At 46.1% G+C, this 16,043-nt stretch overlaps 1 protein-coding gene across 1 annotated transcript in view; it reads right to left on the bottom strand.

Annotated features, from left to right (window-relative positions):
* LOC111081214 (homeobox protein invected) overlaps window positions 1–14,979 on the bottom strand; it is a 32,950-nt gene extending 17,971 nt beyond the window's left edge. The window contains exon 1 of the mRNA XM_041593094.1: window positions 13,242–14,979. Within this exon, the coding sequence (XP_041449028.1) occupies window positions 13,242–14,691 (1,450 nt within the window). The 5' untranslated portion in view covers window positions 14,692–14,979. The remainder of the gene's footprint in view (window positions 1–13,241) is intronic.
* Between the last annotated feature and the right edge of the window lie 1,064 nt (window positions 14,980–16,043).

The raw sequence follows: 16,043 nt of genomic DNA, 5'->3' as shown, positions 1-16,043 counted from the left end.
TGGGTGCGATCACGACACACGACACAAACACGACAACAGCAACAACAACAACAACAACAACGCAAACAACGACAACATGAGCGACGCAACAACATCATTAACTCAACAAAAACACACACTGAGAATAAAAATGATATTTTCAACTTAACCAAATGCATTTTTCGTTTAGCATTTCAATAATGGAAAAATGCAATGCGAATGAACATTGAATGAACAGAGAAAAACGGCGAAAAACGCAACAAACGCAACGAACACAACATGGCATTGGCCATTAAAAAGACATTAAATGCAAACAAGTGTTGTCTTGCAACAGAAGCAGCAACAACAGCCACCACTAGCTTGCAACTTGCAACTGGCAACTGGCAGCCGCTAAGCCATACCATACACAATGGCCACAGTAGACATGCGGCTCTAAGTGCTTCGAAGAGCTGCTGCCCCCGAAACGAAATGAAAGGAAAGGAAAGGAACGCAACTCCAGCCATGAAACCAACGAGGCATGGCACCCATGGCCTGATCTATGGCTGACCTGGCAGAGCACTACTAACCCATACAGAGAGAGTGAGAGAGAGAGAGACAGTGAATAAGAGAGAGAGAGAGGGAGGGAGATGTGTGACAGATCATGAGAACTCCTAAGGGATTCTAAAAAGTAAATCAAACAGAAGGATTTTGTTTGGGGGAAGATATATTTGGTGCATTAGGAAAATGGAATATAAAATGGGGAAAAAGTGTAGCTTAAAGGATCCTTTGCTTATAGACCAACAGGTTTGGTGCAATAGATATCCTGGATATAAGAAATTTCTATCAGCCAATCTACAATCCTTCCACATAGCTTTGCCCTGTCCCCTTGGTCTTCTCCAACTCGCTCATCCTCTCTGTCCCAGAAATATGCGGAAGTAGGAACAACCACATCCGAATCGAAGTCCCCTCCTACCATTCGGCAGGCAGAAGAATCTCTCCTAATGAACAGACCCAAACCACAATGGTGCTTGCCGCTTAACTTGCAAATCAATATTAAAATGCCATAAATTCGTTTCTCCTTTTGGTCGTGAGCAAACCGCAAAAGGGGCTCCAAAGCTCCATTTAGTTGGCCAGAAATTAACCGCACAAGTGAACCCCGCCGAGGAGGAAGGATACCCGGCCAGCTGCAGTTCTGCACTCGACATGGGAGAGTGGGGAAGGAGGCGCAGGCGCCAGTTTGGACAGGAACTAAAATCAACGTCAACGTCGAATGCAGATGGAAGGAAGGTCTTTGGAAATGTGGAGCCTGGGAGCTGAACTCCTCAGCGCTATACCACACGCATATCCAATTATTTAAATCCCAGTCCGAATGCCAGTCCCGAAAAGATGTCCATGACGAAGGGCGAAGGCCAGCGGCCAGCGGCCTTGGTAATGAAATGTTTCAATCGCAGGCACTTCAATCATCCAAATTGACAGAGAAACTAACTGCGAATAATAAAGCATTCACATACATCAGTTCAAAATATGATTACGATGTTTAAATGCAAATTCTTGCCATTTCCATGGGGACACACACACACCAGACACACAGATGTTCAAATCAGGGCCAAAACAGCAGCAGAAAGCAGCAGCGGGAAGCAGCAGCGGGAAGCAGCAGCAGGAAGCTTGCAAGTATCTCCAGCAGATGTTTTGTGGCGGTAGAATGGGAGCTGATCCGAGCAGAGGGTGCCTGGGGATCCACTCTGGAGACAACTTGTTAATGGACAACATTCTTCTGATTGAATTGGGATCGGGAGTCTGTTCGAGTCGGTTTTTTTTTGTTTGTCATTTTGCGGGTTTAACTAATTGAACAATCAGCAAGAGGCTTCGACTACCAGAGTACAGTGAAGCCTCACAGGGGATGAGTGCTAAATCGATTTGCAGAAGATTTCTTAACTGCAAGAATTAATTGCTGGCTAAGGGGAATTAATTTTAATTTAATGCCAGTTCAAAATTAGTTTTCCCTCCACACCCTTCGGTAATGCTTAGCGTAGCCTTACTGTAGTGGCTTGAAAAACCTTCTGGTCACAGATTTCGGACAAGTTGTCACTCCATTTACACACATTCCATTCCATTCGATTCGATTCGATTCCATTCCATTCGATGTCACAGCATTCTTTGCGGTTTCGATTTCGATTTCATTTAATTTCCACTTGGATTGCGAATCGACTTGAGACTTCAATCAGCATCATCAGACAATAAAACAAACAACAGATCAGACAGATCACAGAGATCAGAGGAAGCAGAGACCAGTAGCCAATTTTGGCCGGCAGAGTCAATTGCAATTAATCAATACCAAATATAAGCATAGACTACAAAATAATTTAACCTTTCGAATGGGGCAATTAAATCGCTGTCCAAACGACTCTTATGTACACACATGCATACATACACATATGTATTCATATACATATGTACAATAAATGATATCGAAATTGTTTTATTTGTTGTATTTTTTGTAGCATTCGAAATTGATGTGGAGGGAATAGCCTCGAATAGCCACAAAAAATATCTTAGATAAATCAGCCCCATTCTTTTTTGTTCTCTCTCGTTCTGTGTTGGTTTCTAATTAAGTAATTTGGGAAGGAAATTGAACCGAGGGCAGGTGCTTTTAGCCGCGTTAATTGTGGTTCTAAGAAATGTTCGTAATTGACCAAGATCGGTGTAATGCCGCAGAGAAGAGCTCATTCATTCATTCATTTACTCAATCAAGTCCGCTCAATGTCAATGCACTCGAAGCCACACACACACACACACACAGAGAGGAGAGAGGGATAGAGACATACAGAGGGAGAGGGCAAGAAATACATTTTAATCAACTTATCAAAAAGTGTCAGTCAAGTCAGCAATCAACATTTGCAATGTGTGTGGTCCCCACATCATCGTCAGCCTCCCTCCGTCTACGTCTCCGAGGAGAGACTCTGACTCTGGCTCTGGCTGTGTGGCTCTGGCTCTGTGGAAGACCCCGCTAGCTGACTGACACCAAACTTAAGTGGCAGACACACACACACACACACACAGACACAGCAAGTTACTGCTGCTACAGTGGATACTCTCTCACACAGATACTCTCGACTGCTCTGAGCCAGTTTTGAATGCAACAATCTATGAGAGCGGCTCGTGGTGGACACTCGTCTCGTCTCGGCTGGGCAAAAGCTTCAAGCCATCAATCTTATTGGCACTGTTTCTTTGATTTTTTTGTAGTTGTTGTTTTTTGTTTTTGTTTGAGGGAAAAACAAAATCACAGTCTGTCGTGGCGTCAGAGTCGGTCTCGGGGTCTTGGTCTTGGTTTGAGTGTAGGTCTCCCCAACCCCCCTGAAGCAATTGTAGCAACGATCAACGATGTCGAGCGGGGCAATTGAATTTTCCACACAAAATTCCATCAGTGAGACTTGAAACCCAACCGGAGGGAGATGGAAACGCTTACGGTCTGCTGTGGTGTGTGGTGGAGAGTGTTATAATTTGTCGCTAATAGATCTGTGGGGTATATCATGTATAAGCAGAGATAGCAGCAGGAATCACTATGAGGGTTTTGGCATTTCTAGAGATTCTTTGGCTTTGCATTCCCATAAAAGGAATTAATAATAGAGCTTTAGATATTTGTAAACTGCAAGCATCTGCAAATAATAGTTAAGTTAATTTATTTTATTTATTTGACCAAAAATACAACGGATATTTCGCAGATTTCCTAATTAAATTTCAGTTCATTTCATTGCTTGTACTTAATTTAAACTCCTCTGTTTCCGCATGGCATGGAGTTTTATCATTCACTAGTTAACCAAAAGACAACTACACTTGGGGTGGGCTGGGGAGTATCGATCGATGCCATAAATTTCCGGCTCTGCCCCAAGGGGCCATACATAAATTCCTGGGGAAATGCAATTTAATTACACGAGATGAGCTCGGAATAGCTACAGCAGCAATAATGATGACAAAACTGATCATAAAGATGCCTTCAAGCAGATTGTCAGATCTCTCCATGCAATCATGATCATGATCACGATGATGATGATGATGATCATGAGAGGCGCATGTCAGCGACTCCTCCAGCTTCGGACTCGACTCCGATTCGCATTTGTTGTGATTGTCACAATTATTACGCACATAAATCGCAATGAAACTGAGGGCAATCGACGATGGAGATGACGATACGATGTCGTGGCGTAGTCAGGCAATGTTTAAAGATCGCTGCCGATCACGAGTAGGAAAATGGGGGACACAAGGCAGGCAGGCATAGCAGAAATACATACATACATATATACATCAGGCAACGGACAGTCAGACGGTGAGACGGTCAGACGGCCAACAGCAAATTGAGTAGCTCAACAATGTCCCAACTGATCCCAGCTACTGGTTAACCTGATCTCTTCTTGCCTCTTGCACTCTCCAGGGTACGGGTACCCTCTTCCTCCTCTGTGAACAGAACTTCGCAACAGATCATCATCATTGGGTACGCAACTATCGCAGCTTAGGATCAAAGGCTGCTGGCGATGGCAGCGTGTCCGACGCTGGCTATTCGTGAGCAGTTCTTAGATGATGGAGAGCGTAACTCCCATTCTGCTTTTAGTTCTTTCAGTTGTTTCTTTCTGGGGGCTCACGCTCCCATCTCCAGCGATGTGCGGACTGTGCCCTGCCCCCGTGCTCGCGGTGCATTTCATTAAGGCTTGTTTTCTAACTGCTTAATAAAATTTATTTGTATGCACTGGAACGATGTCTTCAGTCGTTGTCGTTCGGCCAGCCAAAATGTGTGGCACCAGCAGCAGCAGCAGCAGCAGCCTCTTCGGCTCCATCTTCGACTCCATCTGCAGCTCTCTCTGTCTCTGGCCAGAGTCTGTCTTTTTGGCTCTTGGCTCTTCCTCTGTGCAGGACAAGCTTAAGCGCTGTTCGTGTTCGCTGTCAACTTGGGTGGTCCGAGAGTTTGCCTCTCCAGCCGCAGAAACTACAACTACAGCCGAGCGCGGAACAACAGAGCACTGGAGTGGGGGGGACGGGGACGGGGACTGGAACTGAGACTTGTTCTGTGCCTTCTGACTTAATTTTGCAGTTGAGGGAGCCCTCTCTGCACTACTCCCGTATATAGACCAAAGTTAGACAATAGAACGAGTTGACATCTCCCCGTCGCTTCGTTCGCAATTAGTTGGCAGCCCCCATCCCCATCCTGCTGGCTGCTTCCTGGAACGGCGTTGGAGGGGTTGTACCAGAATCTCTCAATTACGTTTACTGATTATTTGCCCAACACTCCACAGATGATGGCAACTCCAATCTACCAATCTGAGCCGCCACTTCACTCCACTGGATGGATGGACGCTGAACCAGTTTTGTGATCTTTCAAACCCTCCAAAAGCCTCCACACACACGGAGAGAGCCACATGATAATGAAGCAGTAATTCCAATAAGTGTGACTATCCGATTTCTCTGCTGCTACGAAGCCAAAGCCATCTTCCATCCAGCATCTTCCATCCAGCATCTTCCTCCTCATCATCATGATCGTCATCACGAACAAGTAATTAAAGCGAAACAAGTAATAAACAAACAATAAGACGCCGACGCCAAACATATGTCTGACAAAAGGTGGGGGGGCACACCGATCGATGGAGGCATGCAAAGTATCTTTTTGGACAAAAGTGAAACCATCTCGAAAACCCAACTCGCTTCCCAATTAAACTTGACAAATGCGGCTGACCACACACACGCACTTTGCCTTTGCCTTTGACTTTGCCTGTGACTTTGGCGCTGTCTCTGAGTTGGATATCTGTCGTGACTGACGGACGGACAGACGGACGGCGTGGCACAGGCATAAAATAATCAAAGCGATCCATGGCCCTGTCCCTATCCCTTTTTCCATCCCAGCTTTCAGACAGACATGTCAAACTGTATGACAACCACATCAACATCTCTCCATCTCTGCATCTCTCTGCGGAGCTTCTTCTCGTCTCTCCCAGGGCATTCGAGAGCTGTCAAAGGAAGTCACCAAAGCCTCAGAGCTCAGATCATCATCTGTGGAATCATCATTATCAGATCATCATCATCATCATCCCAGGGCCCTGGGTGCGAGTTATGTGCGTCAATTAACACCAGTAGAGAAGAGGCTGAGGGGCAGCGAATACGAGAGATTGGGGCGGGGAAGTTTTTTAGTTGTGGTTAAATTTTTGGGGGATCATTCAGAGATCCATCATCATCATCAAAGAGAAACTATATCGACTTTCCATCGGTTTTTTTTTATATTGAGACTACAGATGCATGCCCGAAATATCCTGCGAGATCAATCGGCAGTTGAGTTCCTAGATGGATGAAAAAAAATTGTCTTCAGTACGCCAGAATAATCCGTTGAGTGGCCAGCTACCGAACTGATAAATGTGTTTAGTTAAGAAAATCCATGAAAGCGGAACCCCACAAATTGTGTGCTGAATCGATTGAAATATTCAAATCAAGTATTTATGCTCATTTCGACTTATGGCAGACTCGAATCACGAATGAAGGAGGTCCAGAGAGCTATAAGCTTATTATCAGTGACAGAACTCAATTTCTGAGCGATAAATAATCGATTAGGCAGAGACAACAATCAAATGAATGAATCAATGAGTCTGTGAGTCTGTGAGCGAGCGAGCGAATGAGTGTTTGAGAATTCTGTGCTGGATTTGCGCTGTTTGCTGCAGTCATAATGAGGCTTATTGGGATTATTATTTGTTTGTTTTTGCCTGATGCATATTTGTGTACAGATGATTGACGGACGACAGAGAGGCAGGGACCGAGGCAACTCCCACGCCCCAATGGATACACGTACTCGGCATGATTATTATTATTATTTATTTGACTGATGAATGAAGTCATTTGCTTGTAGAAAATATTTTGACAGCTGTAGATATTTCCACACCCGGGCACTCTGCACCTCTCTCTCTCTCTCACTCTCGCGTTGCCTCGTTTTCAAATTAACACAAATGAAGTTATAAAAATGATTTTTATATGCCATGCCCAAAAGTTATACAATACGAAATCCCCCGAATACCAATCCAACCCCAATACCAAACCCAAAATCCAAATGCGGAAACTTGTCTTTCATTTTCGATTCAAATATTTCTTTGTTGTTGTTGTTCGTTTTTTGGCTTTTTGGCTTTTTGTTTCGCGGCTTTTGGGCCCGCTTTGGGTGGTCTGGTCGCTTTGGGCCTAAAGCTCGTTGAGGCTTGTGATTGCTGTGTGATCTTGAGGTTTCTGTTACATACGAACATTGAACATTTTTGATTTTCTGTTAATATTCGTCGCTTGGTTTGGTGGCCTGAAGTCAAAAGCTAGATAAACAGGCCGCAGCTTATTGAGTGTGAAATTGGTGGAATGTAGGTGGCGGGAAGGGCAGGGGGCTAACAGTGACCAAGGTGGAGACAGTAACGAACATGTGACACTCTAACTGTAAATGGTATTTAAAACAGAGAGAGCGAGCAAGAATACCTACGCTCACTTCGCTTGCAGAGAGAGACAATGCAGAGAGGGAGATCTTGCTTTACTTCTTATCTACACATCTTTTTCACTCTCCCGCCCGTTGATGGATTAGCTTACTTAAAAGAGAGCGAGCACATTATGCACAGAAAGCTCTCTGAAGCACGATCGATCTTGCTCTCTCTCTCTCTCCTTATTTGCTGCTGCGCTATCCATCGTAGTGATCTTCTGCGCTTGAGTTAGGGTATGTAACCGCCACAAAAGCAATTACAAAATGCCTGTCCAATGCCCAATTTCAGGCCATATTAACGTTGGCTACAAGTGAGTGCCGTGCCGCAAATGCAACCACCATCCATCCACCATCCAACAACTGCAACAGTTTCAGGCCTCTCAGCCTCACATTAACCAAATGCGGTCAACAGTCGCAGTCACAGTTTAAACGACATTTTTCGCCGCTGCCACTGTTATCGCAGTGCAGAGCGTGGTGCAGCGGGATGCAGCGGGTAGAGGGGCTGGCAGCGGGTATGACAGTTTTATTACCAACGGCATGGTGCATGGTGCATGGCTGCTGCTGTTGATTCCAGTTGCGGCAGTTGCAGTTGCCAAAGCCTTAAAAGGCGCTACCACTAGATGTTGTACCCTTGCAGGAGGGTATTCTGATGTTTGTGGGTCGCCCCAAAGAAAGTATTTCCAACACACACACAAAAAAGGGATAGGTAAAGGATATGGCAGTCATAGTAGGAACCATCTGTTTCTGAAGATATATAATTATTTGAAGAGTAATCACTAATCACATGGGAAAGAGTATTCAAAGCTTCGACTCTCAAAGTGCGTGCTTTCCTCTCTTGCTGCTGCTGCTGACTGCTGGCTGCTGGCTGCTACAGTTACAGTTTGTTGCCTGTTGTTTGTTGGTTGTGCGATAAGTTAACAGTTGAAATTAATTTTTGTCACTTCATAAATCGCCAAGCAAGAGCCCGATTGTCCTCCCTCTCCCTCGCTGAGTTATGCCTGCGTTTGCCGCTGACCCAAAAAGGAAGAGAGGCGGGCAGCACTGGCTGGATGGGCCAACTTACCGTTGTAGATAAGAGAGTGGCGGGAGAGTGGAGCACTAGCAGTCCACTCCACCAGGAAGCGCTCCAATCATCCGGCAGGTAAGTATTTTGCCCAATGGCTCAATTTGCCCCAACGGGCCAGACTTCTGAGCGCCTTCGTGTGTGTGTGTGTGTGTGCAGTACCCCGTGATTATCATATGACGTGACAGGTACTAAAGGTACTCGTATTTATGGATGCATTGGGGTCATAGTGCCATTTCGTTTCAAACGCAAATTGCGCACTTAACGGCCCAAGGAACTCTTCGTGTTTCCATCATTGATTGAGTTCCTTAATGGCCTTCAAATAACAATTCTTTGCCTAATTTATGCTCAAATTGTTCCCATTGCATGGCCAAATAGATTTGAGTGGCATAAATGATCAAATGAGCATAAAAATTCATCGATTTATGGCCCAAAATTTCTGATTGCTCCCATAAACGGACGTTGGGGACTAATCCCAGTGTTCGCCTGGGGGGAGCTATCAAAAGGCACCATTACTCGACTCTAAATTAAATTGAATTTGTTGTCCATTTATGATCTCAATTATTGCCCAATTCCGTACACTCTCAAATCTGTTGAGGCCTTTGGGCAAAATGTGCAAACACTCGCCTGGCGGCCAGGGGCACCACTCAAAGCTGTAATGGGAACACGTTAAGTCCTGCCGCAGGGTGCCACTAAATCTTCATTAACAGCACCACAAAATGGCAGAATTTCCTACAGCGGAGTAATGCAAATAAAAATTAAACACAAAATTCCTTTCCAACTTTTCGCACATCATCGGACGCGGGCAGACTTTCCCAGAGAATCAAGTGCTTTTCCTATACTCGAACCGATCCTCCTACCACGCCTTTTTAATCTTTTCATTTCCATTTTATTTCCTTCTGTCTGCCTTGTGCTTCAGTTTAGAGCAATTTTCCATTTAGAACATGCAAAGGGGTTGGACGGGAGAAGAAAGAAACTTTTCCAGCAATTTTCCAGCATAGGCAGTGGCCCAGGCGGGGGGGCCCAGGGTAATTGCAGGGCAGTGTAATTGAAATTCGTTTGTTTATGCTGTCATTGTTGTTGGACCGCACCGCACCGCACCGCGTCTTCTGTCTTCTGTGCAAATTGAAAATTACTTAATGGTTCAGTGGCGATCGCTGTCCCGAGTCCCGAGTCCCGGACTACCGGTTAAATGAGTACCAAAGTGCCGGACAAATGCGAAAATTGCTCTCCTCTCGAACCGAGGTGAAGGAGGAGGAGAATGAGGTCAGAGGCGGGGACCAAAATCGCTTCAAACATAGTTTGTTTATCTTTCCAATGAACAGTAGGAACATTTGCTCAGTTCATGAACTTGTTCAACAGTGTTTGAGAGCTGTAAAAAAAAAAGGAAAGGAGCAGCAGACAGGTAGCTAGACAATAATTTAATCAATCTGTTAACATATTTCTGATATCTAAGCTTTTTTTTACTGCCAGTTAACCACTCAGGAAGCAAGCTTTAACCTTCAATTATGTTTTGAAGGATTAACAGAAAAACTATTGCAACTTTTTTCAGAGAAAAAGCGACACTTGCCGCATGGTTATTAAGCTTTGTGGTTATTCCGGCCATTTTTTGCGGATTCAGCTTGGGTTAAAAAGAGGATATGTTTTTTGCTGACAATATTCCCGGAATTATGTGGTAAATATAGGTCTTCGCCTTGAGAGCCTTCGAAAAAGAACTTGACCTATAAAAGTGGAATAAAAAAAGGCGGAACATGGGGTGAATTTTATTCAAGCGATATTCTCAATATAGGATATGGATCATGAAGATGGGACATATTCAGTGGGCAAGCTTGGACATATTTTCACTTATTTCCATAACTTCAATAACATTGATGATTAAATGCCTGACTTTCGAATGTCAGCTTGTTCGTTAATCGGCTTACACCCCTATATGGTATATTATATAGGCAAAATTAAACGCTCGACACGCCCCAAAAACATGGCCCAAAACGGCAATCAATAAACCAGCAATAGCCAGCAAGTTGCAATTGCAAAGATTAAAGACAATCTTGCATCGATTATGCACCACTTTTCACAGTTTTATAGTAGCAGCAAAGCAACCAATTAATTGCCACTAAATAGAGGCAGGCAACATATGGCAACCATACAATAAATATATCATTTGTGCCACAAATTGTGTGCGGTGTGTGGTGTGTGCGGCTCGGGATTTGCAGTTAACTAATTTGTTTCCGAATGAACGATATTTGGCAAATGTTTTAGTCGCCCACCCGAGCCGAGCCGAGCACGGCATATGTTGCATTAATTTGTCAAATTAACACCTTTTATGGCATAATAAAAAGTTTTAATAATAATTTCCAAACAACAACAAAAAAAAAAAATGGCAAAACAAATTTATGAGTTTTATTCTTTGTTGGTAGGGAATTTTAATTCGTTGATTTCGCTTAGCTGGCGCTGCAGTGATTGCCTCTCTTTTGGGCCAAATCTCACGCTAAATCATTGTTTGCAGCTGGGGCAACTACGAAAGCGACTCCGCCGAATCGACTGCAATGGCAACGACGACAACGACAACGACGACGCCATCGCCTACAACATTCATTCAAATTATGGAACCGCAGTGCGATCGAGATCTCGTTTTAGTCACGCTAAATTTATACAGAAAAGAGCTGGAAAAAATAACTAAAAAAAAAAATATAAAAAATGAAACTGAGAAAATGAAAAAGCCCCACAAACAATAAACACACCTTAAAAACCACCCAGCAGGGGGAACGAGACAGCAGTCTAAAAGGAGAGAGAGAGAGCGAGATTGAGAGAGAGAGGGAAGGCTTGAACGAAAAATCGTTTCAAGTTAATTAGCGAGCGCGACAAAAAAAAAAAACCCACCCAAAAGCGTAGATTTATGCACTCGGAAACTTGGAATTCCGTTTCGTCGGATTCAGTTGCGCGACCCCCACACCCTGCCTAGTTTATAGTCTCCCCCTTCGGAATAATTATGGGGTTTGACACTAATAAGCGTAATGAGTAAATTGCTGAGGAATTATACACATTTCTCTGTACAATATATGGGTGGAATGGAGCATTAGGTAAAGAGAACATTGGAATAATATCCAACTATCAATTATCCAAATATTGTACGAGTAGATGCATAATTGTACAGTTCAGTTCGCAATTGAAGTAGAGATCACCCGTGCAGTGACATCAAATAGTTTTGCCTATAAATATTGAATTGCATCTGCTGCATTTTATTGATTGATTATATGGCTAGCAATTCCATCAGTTATATTGCATCATATGACTCTTTATAAAGCAATCAAATGATTATCATTAAAGGGTTTGAGTTACACAAATATCTTTAACAATTAAACGATTCAAAAGAGTCTTTTGTAATCCAACTACTCTGTTGCACCATTTTCATATCTCCTTAGCGAGCAATTTAATTCCATTATGCCACAAAGAATTGTTCAATCGATCTGTACGCATAACTTATTTCACAATGGACTGACACTGTATTGCATTTCACTCCACAAAACAAAACACTTTAATTCACTTATTAATTCTTTAATCTTTCAGCTTTCAGGGAGCTAATCAAAAACGTCTTCGAATCACTCAGGCCACAGAGATAGCTGGTAAAATCACTTTCTTATTTGCCAACCCACCCGAACCACAGGATGGATCCATAGAGCCCACAGAGATTCCAGGGGATCACCCACCCAAATAAACCCAAGAATCCAAATTGCTTGTACAAACACACATTCACTCGCAATAAAAGGACACCCTGGAAATGAACTCCAGCCCCAAAGCCACCCGCAACATATGGAGTACATAAACTCCTCCCTGCAACACTCCAGCACTCCCTTACTCCGTCACTCCACTTAGCTGGCCGCATGAAATTATTGGGCAAACGATTACGGATTCCCTGCGGTGGCATAAACAAAATTCATGAGTGTGGCCATGATTGCCATGGCAGGGGCAGGAGGTAGGGGTGGATGGAGAAGGTAGAAGGGAGAAGGGAGGGTTCAGTTCACACACACTCGCACAGCAACGGAGGGTGGGAGAGGGCATAATGAGCTTAAGTTATGTTACATAAGCCATAAGGACACAAAAACCACTCGAGCAGACACTTCACAAGGGTGAGTACGAGAGCCTTCCTGCTGCGGTTGGGGTTTGCTTAGCTCCGTTGCTCCTTTGCTCTGACTCTTTCGCTCTCTGTATATCTATCTATTTCACTCTCTTTATACCCTTGTAATATAGTAAATTATTGTTATTTCAACTATACAAAATTTCCGACTAGGATCTATCATCAACAGTCGCCTCGGATATTTATGCATTTTCGAATTATCTATCTCAAATTCTGTATAGTTCTCACTGTTATAGAAAAGTTCCTTATGGAAGGATATTTAATGGGAATGGAACTCTGCTTAAAATATATCCAAACACTCTGCAAGAGTATGCTATTCCAGGGTACTTTGGTCTCTCCTTTTTGTTTCATGTTTTTTTTTGGTGGATGGTAAACTAATGAGCTGTGGGCTGCTGTGGTTTGGCAACGATGTGGAGTGGCATGGTGTGTGGTGTGTGATGTCTGCAGCTTGTTTGCACAACCGCTTTATGAGGCACTCAACACTCAACACACAACACACAACTGGAAGCCCCTCTCGAGTGTTTGCATTGGGAAAGCGAGTGAATGAGTGAACCGAGTGGCTTCCGCCAATGGGTGGGGGGGTGGACTTAGTTGTCGGCACTCACCTGAACTGGGGCGATCACTGTAGCGAGTGCAATAGACCCACGCCGGCCACACGATGGGTGTACCCGAGTCCTCTCCAGATTTTTTGGCTGTCTCCTTGGCTGCTGAGGCTGCTCCCCCTGACGGTGGTGGTGACTTGACCAGATCCACTGCCAGAGTGGTGGCCGTAGTGCTGCTGCTGGTGGCGGTGCTGTTCGAGTCGTTGCTGTTGCTGCAGATGTTCGCCAGGGAGCTGGAGAAGCTCAGACTGGAGTTGACCGCCTGGCTCTGGGCCAGATTAAGCGGCTTGCCCGACTTCTTGGGCGCCTTGATCGGATGATGGCTGTTGCTATTGCTATTTGAGTTGCTGTTGCTCCCGCCACTGCCACCGCCTGCTCCGATCTTCGGCTGGAGGTTCCCGACATTGCCACCCACCAGACGGGAGCCAAAGTCCGCCTTCAGGATGTTGTCGATGCTGAATTTGAGCGCCCGCTCGTGCAGATTCTCATTGTTGTTGTTGTGGTGATGGTGGTGGTGCTGCAGGTGATGGTGGTGGTTCAGTTGTTGCAGGTGGTGGTGGGCCTGCTCCCGCTGGGCCATCAGCAGCTGCTGCTGGTGCGAGTGGTGTCCCGTGCCCGTTCCCGTTCCCGGCGCTGCAATTCCCAGCGCCGTCGCCGTCAGCTGAGCCAGTGCATCCTGGCCCGTGGGCGCGGATACAGCGGCCGCTGCTGCTGCTGCCGCCGCCGCTGCTGCGGCCATCTGCAGCTGTTTGCCCGCTGCCGCCGCCGTCAGGGCATTGACGCGGGCGGCGGCCATCAGGTGCATCTGCTGCTTCATCAGCTCCTCGGCATAGAGCTGCGACTTGCGCAGGAACTCCTCCTGGAAGCTGCCGGCTGGGGGTCCGACCAGGGGCACGAGACCACTGCCCGGATCGGAGGCGGCATCTACTGAGACGGCGGGAGGATCTGTGGACACACTGCTGAAGGCCGACGGCCGGTAGAGCTGGCTCATCAGGAGCCGCTGCCGTGCCTGGGCCTGGACATGGACCTGGGCCTGCGCCTGGGCCTGGGCGTGGGCCGCTGCCTGGGATTGCTGCTCCTGGCCGACGCTCAGGACGCTGTTCTCGCTGCAACAGCTGGCGGCGTCCTCCAGATCGAGATCCTCCTCGATATCAGCATCCGCCGACTCCCCCTCATCCTCATCCTCGATGTTGAGGTGCCGCTCATTGCAGATGGAGGTGCGTCCTATGTCCGACTCGTCCTCGACCTCCTCCTCCACCTGCGGACTGCTGATGTGCTGCGACAGCGGCAGTGGCAGGCAGTCCGGATGCATTGCCTCCTCCGGCTGCTCCTCCTGATCTTGATCCTCCCCCTCCTCCTGATCCTGCTCCTGCTCCTCCTCCTGCTGCGGCTGGATGCGATTCAGTATGCTGAATTTGAGTGGAGGCGGGCGACTGCTTGCCAAAGTGGACATCAGTTACTCTGGGCGTTGATTCGGCGGTTTCTATCTTTATTCCTGCGCCTCTGCAAAGCCGACGGCATTTTCAGCCGCACGGCGAATTGAATCCACTAAATAACTGTTCCCCAAATCACAAAACACGGTAACACGGCAACACGCCCACACGCGCAGAGCGGGAGAATATGCGTCGCTCTCGATTTGATTTGAATTGAACATAAAAAGCATTAAAAGCCACAAAGTACCGACGCTCGATCGCTGGCGCTGGCCTGGCCGTTCGTTCCGAACCGCACGAATGAATGAATCGAATGAATCGAGTGAAGCTCTCGGCCATCTGGCAAACTGGAAAGTGGCTGTGAGCGGGTCCGAACCACCACCAGAACACGTTCTTCCTCTCTTTGGGTGCGTGCGCTCACTCGCTCACCCGCTCTCTCTCTCTCTCTCTTGCGACGGTTCGAACATCCAATGGAAGGCTTTGGGGCGTCCTACCCGGCTGGCACTGTAGTGTCATCTCGCTCTGGCTGGCAGGCGGACAATCTCCGTGCTGGTGCTGGTGCTGCGGCTGCGGCTGCTGCTGCTACAGCCTGTCAGTTGAGGTTATGTTAAGTGTTCGTACATTTGTTAATTAAGTGCGTCGTCGCCCCGAAAACTCCACTTCACTCTTCCAGCGCGCTTCCAGGCCACTTCACCTCTCTCCCTCTGGGCCCGCTGATGTTCTGTGTGCTGGCTCTTGTCTCTCGTTTTGATTATGCGCTGCAGCATTTAAGTCGTAAATCTCGTTCTATGTAGGTTCCACTGTCGTCGTCGTCGTCTCCCTGTTTTCTGGCTCTGCCTGCGGTCTGGCATCTGCAGTCCTTTTAGTGGCATCCTCCATCCTGTTTTATATACCCAGCGCCCATGTCGTCTGTCTCTCTGTCTGTCTGTGTGTGTGTGTGTGTGCCCAGTCTATATACTCTTGCAACACATGCCACAGAGCCTTGTGTTTCGTTTGGTTTGGTTTCGTTTCTTTTGACGTTTTTTCCTCTTGTTTTCTTTTTTGCAAGCATTTTGCGCTTTTTGATGTCATTGTTGTTGCTTTGCTTTTCGTGTGTGTCGTTAGCTGCGCTTTATAAATCACCACCACAATTTCTGTTTCTGTTTCTGTTCTGTTCCAACATCTGCTGTGATTTCATAATTGCTTTCGATTCTGTTTTTGCTGTTCTACTTGTTTTTGTAGTGGCCTGTCCTCCTGCCCCCCACACCTCACCACACCACAGCACATCACACACCCATTCCATTCCATTGGACAACATTGATGATAGTTTCTGCGTAAATGAATACAAATACAGGAGCGTAGTCAGCATACACAGGAGGAGGGGGGTATAAGGGAT

This window comes from Drosophila obscura, unplaced genomic scaffold, assembly GCF_018151105.1.
Source record: "Drosophila obscura isolate BZ-5 IFL unplaced genomic scaffold, ASM1815110v1 contig_186, whole genome shotgun sequence".
Lineage (NCBI taxonomy): Eukaryota > Metazoa > Arthropoda > Insecta > Diptera > Drosophilidae > Drosophila > Drosophila obscura.
Note: the sequence above shows the minus strand (reverse complement) of the source record. Positions and strands in the feature narration are given on the sequence as shown.